We start from the raw sequence: 22,798 nt of genomic DNA, 5'->3' as shown, positions 1-22,798 counted from the left end.
ATTTGACACCCAGCATTGCAATACACCCACCACCCCGGCATCACTCTGGATAATAGACTGAGCTTCGATCATCACACCGCAGATATCCATAAACGCCGCCAACAAAGAGTCCACCATCTGCAAACTAAGGGCTCTTTTAGTCAAGCCCCACCTCCTGCTCCTTCTGTATCGAAGCATCATTGATCCCATCTTCATGTACTGCACCACCTGCTATTTTCCCATGCTCACCCTCACCATTAGAAACAAGCTCTTAAAAATCACCACTATTTCTTCTAAAATAACTGGCCTCCCCATCCCTAACCTGCTGGCCCACTGACACTGCTACCACTAGCAGAGCACTGATCAAAGCACACAACCCCAACCACCCCCTCAACCCACGCTCCATCCTCCTCCCCTTCGGCCGCAGATACAGACAACCACTCTGCAAGATGTCCTGCTTTGGGAAGAGTTTTGTGCACTCCGCCACTACTTTTTTAAATAGCCTGGGTACATTATAACAGACTTGTGCTGCGTTTATTGTGTGTTCTTCTGTGTATATCCCATGTGTTACCTGTTCTGAGAGTTCATTTGTACTGACTGTGAAAGCAAATTTCCTTCAAAAAGAACAGTACAATATGAATCTCAATCTAAACCATCAACCCCATAATAATACATTTCTGGGAATTGGAGGCTATGGCTTTGCCAAAACCAATCAGATGAAACGTGATGGAAGCAGCCTCCCCCAATTGCTTTACTTTTCATACACACCGCAGTGGAGTTGAGAAGATGGATCTTTTAGTATTTAATGTTAGATGGTGGTACTTCTAATCCAATTAAGACAGTTTTAATTTGTGCAGACAATGGAATAACAGATAGCTTCTTACAACTGGCAATTGACATCAAACATAATGGAACTGTACATACGCATTCCTGTATGCTACTTGCTGCAAATAAAACTGTTTATTCACAATAAGAAATCTGATATCATGTTACAGCCAAGGTCTAGTTTGTAGGATTTAATGGTACAGTGGCATGAAAAAGTTTGGGCAAAATTTTATTTTATGTAAATAGTTAAGTGTGTTGCCAAAAAAGGCATGGAGTTAAAGATGAAACATGCTTTTTAACATTTTAAGCAAAATTAGTGTATTATTTTTGTTTTGTACAACTTTAGACTGAAAAAAGGAAAGGAGCACCACGCAAAAGTTTGGGACCCAAGATATTTAAGCTCTTAGACAACTTTTAGAACTTGGAACTTAGAAAACTAAAATAACTGATGCCCACAAAGCAGCAGAAGGCTATACAAGCGTACCAAAGTGTTTTCAGGTAGCTGTTTCCTTGGTTCGTAATGTAATCAAGAAATGGCAGTTAACAGGAACTGTGGGGGTCAAGCTGAGGTCTGGAAGAGCAAGAAAACCTTTATTTAGAAAGCTGCTAGTAAGACTGTTAGAAAGGAAAACCAAAACCCCCGTTTGACTGCAAAAGACCTGCAAGAAGAGTTAGCGGACTTTGGAGTGGTGGTGCACTGTTCTACTGTACAGTGACACCTGTACAAAAATATCTGTCATGGAAGTCATCTGAAGAAAACCTTTTCTGTGTCTTCACCACAAAATTCAGTGTTAAAAGTTATGTACATGTACATATAAAAGTCTCATTCTAAGAAAACACAACTCTTGTTTTCAGGTGGTTATACACTAATGTTTACATAGTTATGAATATTATTTCCACTTCTGCCAAAAGATGCCCCCAAATACTGCACACTGGGGAATTTAGAGGCAATACACAACAACATACATGCCTTGCTCACTCATACCGCAGCGGTGCCTGGACAGTGTGACGTGTGTGGTTGTGCTGCTGCCGTGGTCCTGCCAGATGCCTCCTGCTGCTGCTGCCATCATTAGTCATTAGTCATACTTCTACTGTTATTATACACATATGACTATTGTCACACAAGTATACTGTCAGATATTAATACATACTTTCAACATATTGTACCACAGTAGCCAGAACTATAACTATAATATTATTACTTTCATTAATGTTGTTGTAAGCTACTGTCATTACCTGCATCTCTCTCTCTCTCTCTCTCTCTCTCTCTCTCTCTCTCTCTGTCTCATTGTGTCATATGGATTACTGTTAATTTATTATGCTGATCTGTTCTGTACGACATCTATTGCACGTCTGTCCGTCCTGGAAGAGGGATCCCTCCTCAGTTGCTCTTCCTGAGGTTTCTACCGTTTTTTTTTCCCCGTTAAAGGGGTTTTTTTTGGGGAGTTTTTCCTTATCCGCTGTGAGGGTCTTAAGGACAGAGGGATGTCGTATGCTGTAAAGCCCTGTGAGGCAAATTGTGATTTGTGATATTGGGCTTTATAAATAAAATTGAATTGAATTGAATTGAATTGCATGGTATTACCGTCAGCGGCCAGAATACTATGTTTGCTAAAATATTAGCTAAGTCACCATCTCGTTTTGTCAACTTAACAAAACAGAGCGTAGCCTTGGCTGTTTTGTTAAAGTTGTCCCCACAAACATACACAGACTGAGTGAGGTAAGTGAAGCCAAAGTCATTCTACCTACAGTATCATCTCTGGCAGAGCTAACACATTCGCAGTAACGGTAGTGCACATTAGAAAAGCTACAGGATAGACTTGTGACTGCCTCCCATGCAACCCCAACCAAAGACTGAACACTCTTTGTGGCGTCCCAGCCTGACCTCTCAGATAGCTTTGTGAATGATCTGATTGGTTTAGTGTTATCACAGTGGTAGTTTCAGGAAAAGTCTCAGCACTGAAGTGTATTTGTGTGTGGCAGCATATGAGTTCACTCATTCTAAATGCAACTTTCCAAAGCAAATATATAACATATATAACAATGTATGTAACAATATATAACAGAAGCAATGTCCTTCAGAAATCAGATTGTTTCATGCCTGAAACAACATTGCAACCTTTTCAGGATTAATTGTGCAGCCCCAACGCACACACACAGACACATACATACACAAGAGTGAGTTGGGTCCTGCTGCCCCCTCCCAAAACAAAAGATAAGGGCCAGAAGTCAGTCAGGGCACAACTAAGAAACCATTGTTTGGCCACCACACACACACACACACACACACACACACACACACACACACTCAGCCCTACTTAACAGCACATGGTGGCTGATAAAAACACCTGTGACACACACAGGCGGTTTCCATAGAAGCCTCTTCAGGAGAAGGAAGGAAAGGAAAGGGGAAGCAGGAAGACAAAAGAAGGAAAAAATACTATCCTTGCAGTCGTTTTTAAGTAACACATTGGAAGATTGAAAGCTGCAAAGACTACTACTATTTTTCAGTCTAAACTGGTGGCTAAAACCTCTACATTGTACAGAGAGACAGACTCACTAAACTGCATCACGTGAAGGAAAGGTTCAACCACAGAGCAGCAAGAAGGCCTCTAAGCCTCATCGTCTGTGCTGCTTAGCTGTGTGTCTGCTCTCTGAGGCCAGGCCCTCAGCTCACTGGCTCCTTCACTCACTGACACTTAAGTATGTAAAAGAAAGCAGCTGAGAGCAGAATATTTTTGACAGAGGGACAGGAAAACTCATAACTGCACTCAGACATATGATCCACAGTGTCACAAGTCTGTGACAAAGGCCTGCGCCATGACTCATAGTTTTCCGTCTGAACCTCACTTGCCACGGTCCAAATCGAGACACAGTTCTATTACGTTCATATCAGCAGTGGTGCCTAGCCTCCTCAAAGAAAGAGTCAACACTGCTCTGGTACAGCAGGCTGACTGGGTTCACTTATTGTGGCAGATTGAATTTCTCAACCAGGCAAATAGTTGTTCTCTTGTGGTGAATATTTGTTGTATCACTCGACTGTAATAGTGCTCACTGCTAGATCAACCAACAGACCAAAACCCAAATATAACTAATAAATAGGCCAAAATGTCTAGAGAAGGAACAGCTGGAAATCTTTACATTTGAGCACCAAAAAGTCAGGCCTACTAGAGAACACAGAGGTTGAAATAATTGCAGACAATATACATGACATTTAAACTGTTTTTGGTAATGACAATTTTTACTCAGTTGGCACCAAGTGGCAACCTCTGGGGCTGAAAAATGAGGCCAATGCAGAGGTCAAAAACTGCAGTTCCTCTAATGGCCACTTGAAGCTGGCTCCAATCCCCATAGACTCCCATTTTGAAATGCAATAAGCGAAATCGTTTCACCGCTAGGTTCGCTGTTGTGCACTGCCTGTAGAGCAAAACAACGTGTGTCATTAGCCACTCCTCCCTCTACTTTTGCTCTCCATCACCCCCCCAACCCCAATGCTAATTGCAAATGTTAGCTGGGCTGCCGGGCTACTCACCTAACACAACTGTAACGCCTGACCCATTTCTGGGACAGAGCCACTAATAACTCAACCTCCGGACATTAACCCATGCTACGATTGTAACATTAAATTTAATTGAATCGACATAGCGACATGTGCTTAACGTTACTGTAACACTAATTAAAACAGACATTTGACTTCATGTTGTACCTGTCCAGGAGAAGAAGAGCTAGCTCCGAGTCAGATTGTAGCCCCTTTAGCTCTTGCAGTGCTCTCCACCTTGGAAATGCAAGGCCAGTGTTAATCCGAGTTCTGTCCCTTTCTTTATCCGACAACTTCTTCGCCAACAACCGTTGTTTCTTTAGAGGTAACGTCAGATCCTGGTCGTCTTCAGGTGGACCTTCCGCTCTCTGCCATTTCATTTCGAAAATACGTGCTACCATTGCTCACTGGCTGTAGCCTTTTATAGGGAGGGAGGGCCAAGGGCTCAAAGGGGGGGTGGTGATTCACATGAACGTATATGAACGCGCAGCCGGACCGGCTTGTAAACAAGGGGCTGGAGATCAACACAGAGAGAGGGTGTGTGAGGTCATGCTATACTCCAGATGAAACACACCTCTAGTTCTTCACCTAGCAATTTTTAATTCCTTCAATCTAGAAATGATGAATTTTGCTTATTGCTCCTTTAACATCACAAATCAACATGTTTACAGCCTGGTACAAAAAACGTTTTTGGCCTCTGTGGCTAATTTTCCCTGTTCATGACAACTACACAGGGGATGCAATTTTATACAACTCACCTATTTAAATCTTTTTAAAAGGGGCAATAAGCCAAATTCATCATTTCTAGATTGAAGGAATTAAAAAAATGCTATGTGAAGAACTAGAGGTGTAATTTCATGAAGGAGCCTTCAGGAGCGTTCATGTACATTCATCGAATCATCTTCTGCGTGAGCCGGAGTCGTGCTCATGGGCTCATGGAGAAGAGTAGGAACGTTAGCGTGGCAGCCGACTAGTGCTAACGCTATCAGGAAAGCAGGGAAATAGCTAAACACAGCAGAGACCGAGAGTGAGTGAAAGACATCACTAACTGCTAAACTAAGCCAAACTAAGTTGGCTGTTTAGATTTTCTTTCCTCGCCCATGTAGCAAGTGAATCTGCCTGTAGTGAAACCGGGGCTAACCGGTGCTTCCTCCTCAGGCTCCACTTCACTCAGCTGCCAGCACAGCCAGTTAGCGTCCGCTAGCTTCCCAGCTAGCCCCGGCTCTCCGTTTGGATCCAACCGGAGCACCAAGCCCTGGTTTGTTATTCAGGTTAATTTGGGAAGAAGCAGCGGGTATATCGGGTAGCTGAGTGAGCCTGCGGAAGAAACACCGGGACCGTCTGGATGTAATACTCCGTGGAGATGCTGTGGTGCTCGGCTGCACAGACGAAGCGAGTGGGGTGGGGGGTGGAGAGCATAGGTAGAGGGAGGTGTGGCTCATGACACACTTTGTTTTGGTCTACAGGCAGTGCACAACAGCAAACCTAGTGGTGAAACGATTTCGCTTTTTGCCCCTTTAAGGCTTAAAGTTATGCATAATTAAGCGTGTGGCCTCTTTGAGTGACATCTGAGTGCCGTCCATGGACAAGCTGCTACCACGGTGACAATGTTAGTTAGGTTAATTAATCAGAGTGTAGACATAGCCATAGCTGTCGCTATCTCAGTGTGTTCTCAGTTCATTCAATTTAATCGTAGCATTCTGGTCACCCAAAAAAGTCTTGTTCAGTCTTTGGTTGTACTAAAAGACCCTCTAAGGAGTCAGCTGTTCAGTTTTTCAGGTAAGTACCAGTACATTTTGTTTTAATGGCATTAAGCATGCTGTTGCTAGCAAAAATTAGCATTCACATTATCACAGTTGGCATTAACCATAACTGTAAATGCATCATACTAACCAAGCTAGCAGTTAGCATTAGGGTTATCTCCACGGTCACTTCCAAATGTGGTCACTTCTGGTTCAATGTGGTCACTTCTGGTTCCATAAATCCAAGATGTCAACAGCTAAAATGTCAAATCTTAAACTTTGAAATGGGAGTCCACAAACCAATGGGTGATGTAAAGATAGCTACATCCATTTTTTATACAGTCTGTGATTGGCACACAGATCAAAACAAACTCCAGAAAGATATACTGATTCTTTAACAAAAAATAGGGCTGTTAGCATTAACCACAATGCTATTTTGGTCTGAACATAACACTTTTTAAACATGTGCTGCTATTTTGTCCCTTTGATGCTCCCTTACTTGTAGTAGATAAATCTAAAAGTCAAGATCATAAAGTTAAATGTCTTTGCATTCATTTGATTTCCAGTCAAGAATTGCTTTACCTTGTTGACATGGACTTTAAAACTGTTTTGAAATGCAAAATAATTTGATTTCAAAAAGATGCGATGAATCATCATTAACTATTCAAACTGAGCAATTACTCAATTTTTAAAAGTGTTCAACCACAATTTATACTGCTGAGCCTGTGAGTACTGCAACAACTGAGCAGCCAATTACAGCTCTTACTGGTAAAATTGTAAGTTTACACTACACAATAAGAGGTTGATCAATAACTATCATGTTTGTTGTTGCTGCAGGTTACAAGCTTGTAGTCCTTGTAGTAGACTGTGTGTGTGTGTGTGTGTGTGTGTGTGTGTGTGTGTGTGTGTGTGTGTGTGTGAGAGACAGTCCCAGGAGAAGCAGCGGAGCAGAAAGAAGGAGCTCAAAGCCATAAGCTCTGCTGACAATGGCAGGGTGGGAGGTCTGCTTCACAAACACTATGGCTTCTAAGGGCTACGGGAAGAATCTGCTGATGGAAAACGTGGGGAGGAATACAACGCTCACATATGCACACATGTAAACAGTGATGCTGACAACCAGTGTGGAAAGCTTGGGTTCATGCTGTAAAAACAGCCATCAACACATGCTGCATGTCAGCTGTGAGCTTCTCTCTGCAGCCTTCAGACATCCTAATCCCACAGTTGGTTCTCTCCAACCAGATTAATTGTGGCCTTTCAACTAACCTGACAGACATTAGAGCACAAATTACCCATTCATTAAAACGCACTCAAGTGTTATTTCTACACCAGCTACTTATCAAGGGCCAAGGCTGGGAATGAACATCACAATTATGTGAACTGCAGTGATGTTTAAGGCTGTCAGCTCAGACAGTTAGATTAACCTCCTCCTCTGCTCTCGCAAAGTTGTGGTCCAAAGGAAACAACTCAATATTCAACAAGCTAAGCTAACAAGGCAACACATCTGCACTTTTAAATTACATAGACTAGAGCACTTGATCACAGACAACAATTTGCATGAAATATGTGTCTTTGTCCACACACCAGACAGCACAGTGGTGCAGTGGTTAGCACTGTTGCCTCACAGCAAGACAGTCAACCAGGACCCTTCTATGAGGAGTTAGCATGTTCTCCTCGTGTCAGTGTGGGTTTTCTGTGGGTTCTCCGGCTTCCTCTCACAATCCAAAGATATGCACATTAGGTTCATTGGTGACACTAAATTGTCTCTATATATCAGCCCTTTGATAGCGGCAACCTGTCCAGGTTGTACCCCACCTCTCGCCCAATGTCAGCTGGGATAGGCTCCAGTATACCCGCAACCCTGTACTAGGATAAGCGGTAATGGAAAATGAATGAATACACATGTATGAATTTTAGCAACGCACAGGTCACAGAGTATTAGTAGCCAGGAGTGGGGGAAGTAGACCTGTGTTTTACTAAAGGGCACATAGACAAGGATGGACTCGATTCCTCTGTAACCTTACTTGCTTTACAAAGTTATCTACTATTCACCTGACCAGAAGTAAGTATCCTAACCTCATTAGTCATGGTTCTGACTGAAATGATGCTGTGTCTCTACTACTATCCAGGACCTGAATTCCAGTGTGAAATTGCAGGTACTGCACATAATTTCATCCTTTCCCACAAATCTAGCACTTAGGATGCAGGAAATTCCTGCTCACATATAGCAATGTTTAATCATGTTCAGGCAACAGACAGATATGACAGTAGTATAGATCCTCTCATCCAACTCTCGGCAAGAAAGCAAAAATGCATATTCCCCAAAATGTCCAACTGTTCCTTTAAAGATTCACATCTTTGGTAGAAAGTGTACCTGGGGCTGTGAGCAACAGACAAGGTAGTGAGGTAAAAAAGTACTGAGAGGCAGACTAATAAAGTGTTGATTGTTCTTAGGATTTGTTGACAATAAGAACTAGAAATATCGCTTTGCAGCTGTATGCCTCCACCCACCAGTCACGTTGCAGTTACAGTTTACATCCATGTCTGTCCAGACTCATATGAAGCCATGATAGTTGCCAATGCTTCAAATATGGATGTTTCTAGAAAGAAGCTACAAATTCTAAAATGCGCATGCTTCAGACACATCTGCAATCCGGCAGCAAATCAGGTCTATACAACCAGCAGTTTAAAGGTGGACACTCAAGATTAGTGTCACCAATTCAGTATCTGACCAAATGTGTCCTCTTCTGTTCCTGAGTTATGACAATGAATAATGGCCAGAAAAATGTTTTATGCAGAACATTATGATGTCACTATGAAGTTGACCTTTGACATTTTTGATGTTAAGGGTGTAGGTTATGAGGAAGTAGTAAGTCCTGATTGTGTGAATACTGCATGCAACAGTGCGTACTTTTTAAGGACAGCTGCAGTATCTACTTAAAGTAAAAAGAAAAAAGTATGAGATTCGGAATGCACCCAAGGCTTCAGCACATCCCCAAACCAATGGGTGACGTCACAGTAGCTACATCAAGTATTACAGTCTATGGCTGGTGCTGTGTGTTTTTAAAAGTTCCATCTCATCTTATCGAGTTAAAAAAAAAACTTCCTCAAATTATGATAGAATCATTCATGGGCATTATTATTCCGTCATTACTGTACGGAATTTTTTAAGCTTTCCATACTGTCCCGGGGAAAACAGACGGTTTGACAACAATTAACATCTCTAAAGGGAGATTTGTTTAGCAGCAAACAATATGAATCAGTAGCCTATATTTGAAATACACCATAAACAAAAGGTTCATTTACATTAACAGGACTGTAGGCGAGGCTGTTATTGTGACTAGGCAGTACCTGTTGGTTTCAGGTTTATCAGAAGAACAATGGCAGGTCAGAAGTGAGCGACAGAAACACAGCAGATGAGGCCAGTTTCAGCAGAGCACTCCACAGTGACGTGTCCCAGTTCCACCGTCGGGTATGGAATTTAGCTGGAATTTCACTTGGCAGTAGGTAAGCAATGAACTTGTGTTGAGAAACAAGTTAACAGTAAATGACAGTGAACACGGTGTCTTTCGTCACACTGGTAACATTGTTTGATCTACAGTGAGCTCATCTCTCAGCAGGATAAGGAAACACACAGTGTTTACCCCTGATAGCTAATTAAACTGGCATATTGACTCTTCTCACACAGTCACATTCATCTGCACAGTCCGTGCTGTCCAATATGTCCAATATACCATCCCAAACGTCCTTCACTTAAAACTTGTTCACTCTCAGTTAGCAAGATTCCGTTTGTTATCTTCCAACCAACAATGCAGTGATGTCATCAAATTCCCAGCATATCAACCAAGGCATCTAAGCAGAGAAGGGAGTCAAGGGAGGAAAAAAAAAAAGTGCATAAACATGCCTGGACACGACAATAACAACCTCAAGAGAAGGTGGCTCGACCAGCAAGGCTGCTACATGGACTGTGTCTGTCAATGACATAGCTAACATAGTGCTTCAGAGTAAGAATGAATGGCCAGGAAATGCCTGGCATCCAAAACATTCTTCTTATGGACTGCAATCAGCAGCTATGCTCACAGTTGCTGCAAGACAGGAAAAAAAGGTGCAAAGATAATCAGCCCCTCCCCGAGTAACAACTGATTGGTCATAAACTTGTATTTTAGACACTTATACTAGTGTTCATGTTGCCAAAAAAAAGATGTGACTATAAGAGAAACCATATCCACACAGGTGGAGCAGAACCTGTTTGGCAGCTGCTGTTGGACTCTACAGCCTGAGAGAACTGGCTTGTACACGTGGTCTGTTCACAAAAAACCCTGCTACTCTCTCTCATGCACACACACACACACACACAAAGAGAGTTGATTAGACACCAAATAAAATGGAAAGAGTACAGCCTGGCACCTCTCTGTGATCTTGAGCTGGACTTCACTGAGCTATTCTTGGTCGTGGTGATAGAAATGAGTCCTCTCAGGTCAGCAGTGGCTGGTGTGCAACGGGTTAGGGTGTGATTTGTGTCAGGACGGTGCAGTGAGAAGGGAAGGGAGGGCGCGCATGTGGGCAGTGTGAAACAGAAACCATCAGGTGTGTTACGTTGTCACTTGGCTAAGACCAAGCAGTGCTGGTGAATGCATGTGCTTTCCTGTGCATCGAGACAAGAATGCAGCTAACGAGACAGGGCAAAAGGAGGAGACCGTCATACAGCAAACATTACAGAAATGCTTCCTTCCACTAAAATCAAACGAGATCTTGTCAGTTTTGGGTGTGGCTGGCAGGATATCATATCCCCCACCAACTCACTCTCTCTTTCCTGTAATCAGAACCAGGGAGACAGAGGAGAGGGAGGTGATCGGGACCTTTACACCAGTCAAGCTCAGATTGTCTCTTACAGTGGGGGATATTAGTCTCACTGCAATCCCCTCACATAATCCTCATGACAGGGATTTAACATAGAGAATTCAATGGTGCTCAATTTCTGTGCTGCCTTTACCAAAACATGTCCATGTAGGCAAAAATATAACCTACTTTTAGAGTGTTGTGTTAATTGCATCACAGAAAACCGTAGCAACAGCAGAAACAGCACTATTCATATTTCAACCCGATGTGGTACATGTTAGGTCTGACAAATATGGGTGTAACAAAATATTGATACACTTGAGTTATGCAATATTATGTTTCGTCATACTGTGTTGATTTTCAAAAACAACATATGGATTTTTATTTGATAATTTACACGCAATGATTCATGGTAGTGGTTAATTTTGTGTTGTGTTTAAACCCTCCACTGCTAGATAGAAGTGTTGTAATCTATCTTAAGCCATAAGACTTAACTTAACAGCAATATATCTTGCTTACAATATCACAATACCACAATGTATTGAATCGTAACCCCTGCATATCGTGATACATATCATATTACCACATTCTTGCCAATACACAGCCCTACTGAAGAAAATACAAGACATTCTCTGCAGGACAGGACTGATGATGAGGTAAGTGTTAGAGCACTGAAGTTACAGATCAGGCAGTATCCCAATTAACTGGTGACTTATGTCTCAATTTGTTTGTGTTTGCTTACAGTGATCGGAGTGTTGAAAAAATGAGGGTAATATTTTGTCATTCTTGTGAAAATTGCTGTCGCTTCTAATTAAAATTTCATATTACAGCCATAATTTGAGTATGTCACCTAAAAGACATTTAGTCATCAATCAGTAATCAACAAATTACCAGTCAAAGTACTAAACATGTTGCTACTGGGGGTGTGCCTTATGATCTCCTTTGCAATAATACTGGTATGGTTTTTAATTTGAAAAATTCATATCGTAATACTCGCAATATTTCAACTTGTTGATATAATGACGTCATACTGTTGCGTCATTATGCAACAACAGGTATGGTTGAAAGTGAAATTATTACAGACTATGCAGCGGCTGCAAAAAGAGAAGTAGTGTAAGTAGCGTGAAATAAACTGTGGCGTCCTAAATGTTTTATGAACAGCCCTTGACTCTTTTAGTGGCTTACTGCTCACTCAGAGGGAACTCATTCAGCCGCTCCTCTGGCAGCAGCACAGTGTCTCTCCCTCTCCTCTCTTTTTTTTTTATATTTTTTAGGGCATTTTGCCTTTATTGGACAGGACAGGTAAGTGTGAAGGGGGAGAGAGAGGGGGGGATGACATGCAGCAAAGGGCCACAGGCTGGATTCGAACCCGGGCCGCTGCGGCAACAGCCTTGTACATGGGGCGCCTGCTCTACGACTAAGCCACCGACGCCCCGCTCCCTCTCCTCTCTGATGTCAACTGATTTTCTCATAAACCTTTGGTAATGTAAACCTACTTGACGCTCTGGGCTCAACAAAAAAACTACACATATGTGAATATGCAATACTTATGGCACCTTTCACAGGTTACAGCATGATGATTAGAGGAGAAATGGCAGAGCATAAAGGTCCAAGTTGGAAAAAAGAAATAACTCAATCATTTACGATTTTTCTACAAAAGAAGGAAATTACCTGTGGATTTATATGTCTAGATCCAAAGATACATTTTTGTATTTGGGAACTGTTTAAATGTGTAATTTGTGGTAGATTTTATTTTGTTGTACTATTAACATTGTATACAGAATCTGAATCTCACTCTGAGTTACTGTTGTTTAAAAACTAAAGAAATGAGGTCATTTTTCTTTAGTTTTTACTAAAAATTTGAAGGCAAACTGTTAAGTTGACATGTAAAATTATATCACTTATTTTGTTGCAATAATAAAATATTTTCTGAGCTAATCTGTCATATGGTCAAGAATACTGTTGTTGCAGACATACCCTGAAATATCATGATATTATTTTAGGGTCATATCACCCACCCCTAGTTGCTACCAAACTACTTCTGTCTGTAGACTCAACATTAAACCAAGAGAGCTCTGTCTGGTAGAAACAGTGGAAACCTTTAATAATGACCATGTCTGTTGAGTCAAATCAATCATTATGGGCAGATAATTATTATTACTGACTTTTTTTCCTTTATTTCTCATGCAGATTACTGTCATTTGGATATTTGGGGGCATAACAAGGGGGATATACGTGACCAGGCATCATCACTCTACTTGACAAGGGTGTTCTGTTCTGTCTCCATCACCAGCAGTCATTACTGTGCACAAGGCAGCCTGAAGAACACCAAGTTTTGCTACGGCCTCTCGTTGGCTCTGTTTTGGCAGTTTGTCATAAGCTTCAAGGAGACTATGCATTTCATTTAGAGAAACTCTTTTTCCCATCATAATGTCAATGTACACGCAGCACCAGCCTCACATGACCTGCTAAAAGCAGATGGGTTATCTCGAGGAAAACTATCATGGATTTTAATTTTTCAACCGTTTGGTCTATAAATTGATCGATTGTATAAATAAAAGGCACTTTGTCATTTCCTTCAGGCTGAGGTGATGTATTCAGATTACTTCTGCATATGACAAAGAAGACTAGGAAATGGAACCATCACGTTTGGTACAGTCCTCTAACCAATGCGTGTTGAATTTAATTTAAAAAAAAAAAAAAAAAAACAGTTGCAATTTTAATCACAATTGGCTATTTTCCTCAAATCATATTCAGCCCTACCTTAATGTGGACTTTGATATGAGACTCATACTACATGCCAACTTGCCCACTGTATTGATTTATCCTCAGTTGTTGTGACCCTTTTGAAAACAACTCATACATTACTTGTCAAAGTAATTTTACACATAACACATTCTCACAATGAGCTCTGTCCTGGCATATCTGTTAGAAAACCTGATGAGCAAGAGGACGTTTCGACTTCCTATGCCATCCCATTAGCAAACCACAGAAAACGCTTCATTTCCTGCCAGATAATGTGTTGCACATTGGGAGAGGTAAAACAGGAGTGGAGTTAAAAGTTAACAGCGCTAAACACAGCGTGACAGTCTGAGCCAAGCACTCTGTTTGAAGTTTACAAGCAAGGTACGCCTCTTGGACATCTCGCCCATGTAAGGTTAGACAAATAACTTTCCAGTTCAAATTTTAAAAAACAAAACTTTAAAGACAACTCTGTGACAGTCTTGCTTGTATATCTGCAAAGTTTGTACAGCTAAGATAGCTGAAAAAATCCTGCTTTCGCTCAAGCCTGCTCCTCTAAAATACTTGCCCTACATTTGGGAGGGGCCGTTTATTTTGCCTCCATAATAGCTACAGGTGGACTTTACCATGCAGGTGTAACAGCACCAAGTCAACCGAGAACAAAGGCTTTTTGTTTGGCTAGTCTTGTGCTGATGCAGGTGGAGTTGGAAGGACACAGCCTGTGTCCTTCAGCAGTATCCTGTCCAGATTATGGGACTTTTTTGCAGTTTGTGCTCAACAGTCCATACAAGTTACGTCTGTCAAAGTAAATCATACTATGACTTAAAGAGGCAGGACTCAGTTATATTTATAGAGTTTATTGGATGAGCATGCAGTTGACTCACATGTGTCATAGTTTAGCACTACAACTGGGCAAATCAAGAGTTAGATTTGGCTCAATGGATACCATGTGAGTAGGGCTGTGTAATGTCATGTATTTTATTCTAAATCTTGTTATTTTGTTGTGAATCTTATTGAAACTTGCCAAACCGGTGAAACTCTCTCACACACACCCCCTCCTCAAACACACCAGTTACTCATGCTTGAAACCAGACCGTTGACTCAAAGGGCTTACTAACATACCTGCTGGGGAGACACACCTTACTGAAGTTAGACGTTTCCGTAATTATGCAACACAATCTTCAACTACTACTCACCTGGCTGCACACTGTGGTTAGCAAGAAACGCCACGGTTTCTTCGGTACCACTGATGTCATAGGTTGAACCACTAATATAGGTCTTGATAATTTTCAGTTCTGGACTTGATAAATAAACGGCTTCAAGTCACCATCATTACGCCCAGGTGTGTGCTAACGCCTGCTGAAGCTAGTGAGTTGTGCCTGTATGCATTGTTTACTGTTGGTTTACAGTTGCCAGTGGTTAGCAAAACAGAGTAACGTTACGAGATTAGTTTAAACTAATCCTTACCAAACCCTGTTCAAAAAGTGTCGTTTTACTGTTATAAACAGACCCTCTTCATTCACGCAAAGTACAGTCGTCATGAGAGAAATTAACCAAGCAAACTATTAAAGCACAAGACAAGTTGTAAAAGATAAATTAGTGCTGTTAGTGACCACCCAACTAACGTTGTGATTTTTTTTCGGTGGAGTATGTTAGTGAAGTAAAGCAATTCCTGTTCCTGCCGTTTAGACAACCTTTTGTCGGTTGTTATCGGCAACGTTACAGACAACAGTGTGGCTAACTAAGTCTATGAAATGTGCAAATTAGCTACTATGTACGCCAACAACACTAAGCTGCCCAATTTCTGGGTGGAATATGAGGAGTACTTATTAGCCAGCTAGCCAGTGAGCATTTGGAAGAATGATGTCTGGCTAAACTAGCAACTTTGTTAGCTTGAGTTAGAGCCGTTCAGAAAACCGGTGCCCGTGATGAACACGGTAACTCAATTCAATTGTTAGCCAACTGGCTCGCAAGCAAACACCTGTGGGCACCAGCTGCCAACCCACCTGATTCAAAACAGCCGTTGCTCAGCCGACGTACACCGTTTACAGCCGCTGGATAAGATTCCTCCTCCGGCCAGTGTCTGCTGATTTAGTTGGCTACGAGCGCTATCCTCATATAAAGTCGGGGAAAATGTGTCCAGACCGTTTGCGAGTACTCCCAGGATCCAAGCGACAGTATTTGCCGAGGAAATATCACGACTGAGCCCCGGGTGAAAAACTAAAACTGGGACCGCTGCTTTCTTTTTCCACCGCTGCGGTGGTAGCCTCGGTGTTTCCTGCTAGGCTAAACTTCACTGTTTGCTAACTCCTCCCTTGTGATGCATTCAAGTGCACCTCGTTATAAAGTCCCGCCCCACTTCCGCGTTAGCTCCTGAGCAAAAAGCTTTCATATAGGTCAGTGCAGATTTGCATGAAGGGCTTCATCATTCTTTCTGAAACCGTGACACTGTCCATATTCTTAGCAAAATGTATATCTAATTCTACAGGACTTGAACATTTAAATATGTTGGAATTTTAACAAGGATAAAGGAACAATTATTTGGATACTTCCACAACTATAACTACCATGAGCAGGGGCATAGCACCAGATTCTGAACCCTATGCATAAGCAGTGTCTGTGGACCCCCCATCCTTCCTGTCTTGATACACGTCTCTGACTTTTATTTTTTTTTACAAAGTTAATTTTCTTTCTTTCTTTCTTTCTTTCTCTTTCCTTCCTTCCTCTTTTGGAAGCCTGATTTCCTTTTTATAGGGAAAGACTTGTAAAGGGCCATGCGCACGTTGCATCTTTACCGCCTGGAAAACATGAGGTTGGGTGCTGCGTGTGACTCTTGTGCCTATTCTATGCCATCTAACAAGAGTGCATAGACAGTTTGTCTGAAGTTGCTAAGCAACCATAACCAGCACTGTATCATAGCCTTCTTATATGAAATCCTAAGTGCAGAGTTTATCTTCCTCCATGAGCTATTTTTATAAGTGTGTAGGCCTAAAATATTGTCCATGAGACAGATATAAAGCTCTGGGTAGCCTTGCACTAAAATGATCAACAACTTCTTCATATTTATCACAGACTGATATTTACGAAAGACGGGAAAGACATCTGTCGGTTGTGATTGGTTGTTCCCTGTCAGATGACATGTGGTGTGTGCTGCTGCCTTCCAAAAGCTGAGCTCAGTTTATCTTAGAGTGCTGCTGTAGCACCATAAAATATAGGTGCGCAGGAACTTGTGTGCATCACTCAGGCATCGCTCTGGCGTTTGAGTGTACCTGCCGTGTGTCTGCATTGAAAACATTTGATTAGAGGGCACAAAAAACATGGCATGTGTACAGCCCCTACATGTACCTTGATGCTCCAGTCTCTCACTCGGCCCTCCCATTTAGAGAAATCCTAGTCCAAGGGCAGACTAACCCATTTTGCACCTTTAAGGGATGAGACAGGCCTCCAAAGGCTTGCGCTATTTGTTAATATAAAGTTCAGCCTTTCAGCCAATTTTAATATGGTCTTGGCACTATAAATACAAAACTGCAAACAAAACAAAACTTTTCATTCCTGGCTTTTAGAGTGCGCCCCTCCCATTGAGGCTCTGGTGATCAGTCCCACCTTTCCCCTCATTACGACACCCCTCACTGTGAGGCTTTAAGCTTGTCCGCTAGGAAATGTGGTTGTTAGATACTAACAAAATTTTACTGTGTGTTAAAATGATGAATCAGTTAGTTTGTGTAACCTGACAGTATCAACAGTAACAGGCAACATTCAATGCATTTACACACACACAATTAGAGGTTACCATATTTCAGTAAATCTTAAGTCCATAATTACAAGATACCATACCACTATGGCCGAATGTTGCAGTGTTAAAATGTAGGCACTGAGTGGAAACAAACTTTTGACAAAATGCTATAAAAGTCTCATTAATAAAGCCAATAATTTTATCTGACCTTTCCTTTGAGTCAAATGGAAGGTCTTTGAAAACGTAAACTGGTATGACATCTTCTGTAGAGCATTCTTACAGTGGAAAATAAAAACAAGACATAAGTTTTTTTTAATCAAGATACCAAAAGCAGAGATTGATTTAAAATATTTTTTATTCTCATAAATCCAAAATACAGTACATCTTGATCATTTGATTTTGAACAGGGGCGGGCTGTGATAACGGAGTATATTGGAAAATAAGACTTCCGGTGTAACTAACTGCAGGAGAAGTGCAAAAGTAGTTATGTTATTTATCTGAAAACAACAGATTCATTGTACTAAACTTCAGTAAAATAATATAAAGCCCCTGCATACCCATGGCTCATCTCACAGGTATTTTCACTTAACCTGTCTGATTAGGCCTCTTCTTAAGACTGTTTGACTGACGTCTTGCTGACCCTCTTGTCAGTTTTGTTGTCACCTGTCAGGGTGGGGCAAATGTACCTTCAGTATAAGCTGTACTATCATTTTTTTTAGTGCATTCTAAATTCTAATGACTTAACTTTACTTTTAAAAAAAACATGCAAACTGACTGCCTAAAAAAACAAGGTACTTATTTGATTAAGTAAGATGGAATAGGTACCGTATGATGTACTAACAAATGCTGGTTTAGTGTAGGACACTTACACTCGAATTTAAGTAATTAAAGAACAGAATGGAGTACTTGATAATTTGCTTTAGATGTACTCTTAATTTCTTATAGAATTCTTAGAATTACAGATTTTCCAACATTTTAGTAATTTCAATTAAAATAAATTGTGTGTATATTCCAAACAACTCATTTATTTAAGTTTGGCTAACTAATGTGACATTTCCTGCAACTTAGAATTTCTCTGTTGGTTTTACTTGAAATTTAACATATGTTAAATTTTATATATGTTAAATTTACTGACAATATGCAATTCTCAAGCAGGCAGGCAGAGGTTAAGTTAGCCAGAATAATTAAAGACCTCTGTGTGCGTGTGCAGGGCCTTTAAAGCATACTTCATTTTGGCTACTATTGGGCTGACAAACAGTGGCCTGATATTTTATTGCCTTACAAAGTTATTATGGCTAATTTGTTCACAGACATTTATACATCCAACAGACACTGAGTGATATTGTCATCACAGGTTTGTGTCCCTGTGATGAATGTTAGAGCAACACCCTTCTAGCTCTGTTTTTGGTCTCCACCAACTCATAAAAAGTGTCTGGTTCATTATAGCTGCTAAATCCCCTACTTTGTTCACCAGCTGATCTCTAACTGTGTCTGTGTGCTGTCTGGTGCTGAGCAGGTAGCGTACAGTGTGTTTATGGAGTGCTTTTTTTGTTGTTGCTGAAAACAGTTGCCTACTGCTGGAAATGAGGTTGATAAAAATGCTGAGACTAAATCATACTCAAAATGTGTTTTGAAACTATAACAACAAGGTGGAAGACATAAGATGTTCATATTAAAAATATTAAGGCTCCAGTGTGTAAGATTTAGGGAAATCTAGTGGTGTCTAGTGGTGAGGATTGCAGATTGCAACTAGCTGAAACTTCTGGTTATAGAATTCCTTCACTGTTTATTGTTCAGGAGGTTCTTTAAGGGAGCTGAATTAGCCAAAGATGTCTCCTCCTAAATTGATTTAAACTGGTAAAAACACTGAATAAAGTTGTTTCATGTTACAAATCATTGTTTCTCCAATACTGTTTAGCAGGCTGCAGATCAGCAGCTCACCCACCACATGCTGTGTGCTTACATTTTCCCCTAATAACCTAATGTGTGCTCACTTTAATCTGATCAAGATATTCAGGTGGTTTTGACCGGGAGCTGAATGATCAGCAGAGGTCTCCTCTTCTCCAAACCAAAAAGAGCCAGTGATTTAAACCAGTAAAAACACTGAATAAAGCAGTTTCATTTAACAAAATCAGTGTTTCTCCAACGCTGTTTGGCATGTTAGAGACAGGCGGCTTGCCCACCACATGCTTATGTGTGTGCTCGCCTTTTTTCTCTTATGACTTAAGATCCAGATATTAAGGAGGTTTTTACTGGGAGTCAGATTATCCACAGAGGTCTCTTCCCCTCAAAAACAAACAGACCTAATTAAAATTTAAACCGGTATAAACACTGAATGAAGCACAGTCACATTACAAATCAGTGTTTTCCAATGCTGTTTGTCGCAGAGGGGCTGCTAACTACGATGGCCGACACAAAAGCACTAATAACCCTATCTAGAGCCAGTGTTTGGTTTGTCCATTCTGAGCTACTGTAGAAACATGGCGATCTTCATAAACAAGGACCTGCTCCCTATGTAGATGTAAATGGCTCATTTTAAGGTCATGAACAAAACAAGGATTCTTATTTCCAGGTGATTATACACCAGAGAAAACACTTATATTCCAGTGCTGCCAACATTCCCCCCTAAATCTTACACACTAGGCCTTTAAGAAAAAAATTAAAGAAAAATGTCATATTAAAATTTTTCACATTTTAACATGATTTAGTTCATAGGAACCTGTATTTTCACAGTAAATAAGTCGTAATAACACAAACAGCTACTACAAGTTATCTAGATGATGATAAAGTCTTGCATGATTGAAACAAACAAACAAAATCAAATATTATAGAGAAACCAATGTTTTACTGTGAAGGCACTTCATCATAAACGGAGTGATTTTCAATTAGCTGCAGTGTGCATAACGGCATATCATTTTATTTTAATAGTAAAAACTGAAAAGAAAAATCAAACAGAAAAGCCTATGAAGAGGAGTGAATTGGTTACACAGCACAGATGTGTTGACATGGTCAGGACAGACTGAGAGCCCTAGCTCCCTCTGAAGGAGTGGTGACATAGAAAGTTGGGGTTCCGCTGTATCGCTCCTGTTAAGGAAAAAAATAAACAAATACAAACTCAGAATGAGTACATTCAACCATGGTAACCCTTAACTAGTCATACATCTGAAACAAATGACTAAATCTAAGCATTTTACTGTAGCTGTATGTGAGCATACTGATGTATCTTGTGCATAATGAAAATTATATAACCAAACTGTCCATCCAGAAGGGCTGTGGAACCTTTCATGCTCCTCACGTCTCTCACAGTCCCAGGAAGGAAGGAAGTTCAAGAAAGGAGCAAGAGGAAAGAACCATTGGGTTTGTTTTCACAACTAGACACCTTTCCTCTTCAGCCGAGACGCATCCTTCCCTCCTCCAGACTACAAATATGTCCATAACTCATCTGACTGCCCCTGGAAGTCATTTTAAGGGCAAACGGACATAGCCTTCCCATTAAGAAATACAGTCGGTTAAATGAATCATGAAGTACTGTGAATGAGCAAAATCTAATGTGTAGGTGCAGACTTTTTTAAGTAGTTGGAAAAAGAGAAAAGAACTCATTCGTCAAGTCTTTCCGTCCATGTCAACTTTGTAGAAAACCCAGCAAAAAAACGTAACCTTCAAAATAAAACCATGTCAGTAAAACAGGAACTAAGGCATTGTTCAGACTGCCAGTCTAAATCCATCTTTTGGCTCATCGAGATTATATCCAGATTGATTTTAGAGGCTGGACAGCAAAAGATCACATGAAATGCAGTTTTTGCAAGTCACAGCCAAACCATATGTGGAGGTGGTTTGAAATGCGTTTCAGATTAAATTACTACCAACCCAACTGCCAGAAAAAATACTGGCATTATACGTTTCTGCAAACTTTGGATACTTACTACGGATACTACATTTGCATGTTATTAGTGGATATGTTGAAACTCTACATTTCAACAATGCTTGTGGTTGACGTGCTCAAGTTTAGGCACAAAAACCACTTGGTTATGGATAGGAAAAGGTCATTTTGATTTTAAATACCTGGTTTTGGTGGAAAAATCCCCGCTGGAAATGCAGCAATGCCTTGATGAAAAAGGCTATGTTCAGAATGCAGGCACCATTACAATGACATTGCAGTAAGGCTAGACTAAGTCATGCAATGTAAAATGTCAGGCTAATACCAATAACGTAAGCATGTTGTATTATTGGGGAAAATGTGCCCGGAAAAAGACATTTGCCTGTGAACCTGAGTCATAATGACGTTTTGTTCTTTTGTTTGATATGTTTTTCTATTAAACCATGTTTTAGATGTGTTAGATGTGTTAGTCAAAACGACCAAACTTTACTGCACTTCAAAGAAACTCAATGCAGTGGCATTAAACCCCACTGCTAACATGCGTTTTGAAGGTGTGACTGCAGAGCGAAAAAGACACACTATCCTACAACTGTAAATGCTCAACAGCGTACACCACTGGCATAGGTCACTAGCGTAGGCCACTATCGTAGACCACTAGCATAGACAACCGTCATAGCCTATTTGCGTAGGCCACTAGTGTAGACCACTAGCATAGCCCTCTAGTGTAGACCACTAGTGTAGACGACCATCATAGCCCACAAGCATAGGCCACTAGCGTCGATCACTAGCATAGGCTACTAGCATAGCCCTCTAGCGTAGACCACTAGCATAGATTGCTAGCATAGTCTACTGGTGTAGACCACTTGCATAGCCTGCCAGCATAGGCCACTAGCATAGCCGACTAGCGTAGACCACTAGCATAACCCTTCAGTGTAAGCCACTAGCATAGACCACTAGCATAGCCCACTGGTGCAGGCCACTACCGATGGCTACAGTTTATAAATTGGCCTTTATTTGCAAGTGATCTGCAAGTCAGATTGGATATAAAATCTGCATGGGTTGCTGTGGTAGAGACATAGGTGTCAGTAACTATTTAGCTACGCTGGTGAACCAGCATTCCATAGCAAAAGCATGAGAAATGATAGTCCATCATTTTGCCCTGGAAACAATCGCATCATCAAATCGCGGTTATTACAACTTATTTTGGCACCTGTCCACAGACTGTTGTTCTCCATATAGTCCTCTATAGTGCATCATGGATTCTACACAGCACTTCCATCACTCTAGATTTGATGTCTTCATGGTGTGTTGCGTTATGAGTGACTCAAAAGGCACTTTGAAAATTTATTTGAGAGGCCAGGGCCTCCTTACTAAGACACATTTGTAGTAACTGTCAAATCAGCAGAAGAAAATGTTAGCATTGTATGTTTCTGAAACCATATGCACATTTCTGGGGATGGTGGATAGCATGTCGCCTATGTCACCAATGTTTTTCCAGCTGGGATAGTGCCACCAAAGGTATTTGG

General features: G+C 41.0%; 2 protein-coding genes across 5 annotated transcripts in view; both read right to left on the bottom strand.

Annotated features, from left to right (window-relative positions):
* Positions 1-15,977, bottom strand: part of llgl2 (LLGL scribble cell polarity complex component 2) — a 50,365-nt gene extending 34,388 nt beyond the window's left edge. For all 4 annotated transcript variants that reach the window (XM_033611620.2, XM_078163115.1, XM_078163114.1 and 1 more), the window contains exon 1: positions 15,669-15,977. The gene's annotated coding sequence lies outside the window, so the exon portion shown is untranslated. The remainder of the gene's footprint in view (positions 1-15,668) is intronic.
* A 1,755-nt stretch (positions 15,978-17,732) lies between these two features.
* The window catches only part of galk1 (galactokinase 1), a 28,241-nt gene continuing 23,175 nt past the window's right edge, over positions 17,733-22,798 (bottom strand). The window contains exon 8 of the mRNA XM_033612004.2: positions 17,733-20,479. Coding sequence (XP_033467895.2) covers positions 20,405-20,479 — 75 coding nt within the window. The 3' untranslated portion in view covers positions 17,733-20,404. The remainder of the gene's footprint in view (positions 20,480-22,798) is intronic.

Source organism: Epinephelus lanceolatus, chromosome 21 (assembly GCF_041903045.1).
Source record: "Epinephelus lanceolatus isolate andai-2023 chromosome 21, ASM4190304v1, whole genome shotgun sequence".
Taxonomy (NCBI): Eukaryota; Metazoa; Chordata; class Actinopteri; order Perciformes; family Serranidae; genus Epinephelus; species Epinephelus lanceolatus.
This window is presented reverse-complemented; position numbering and strand designations above follow the sequence as displayed.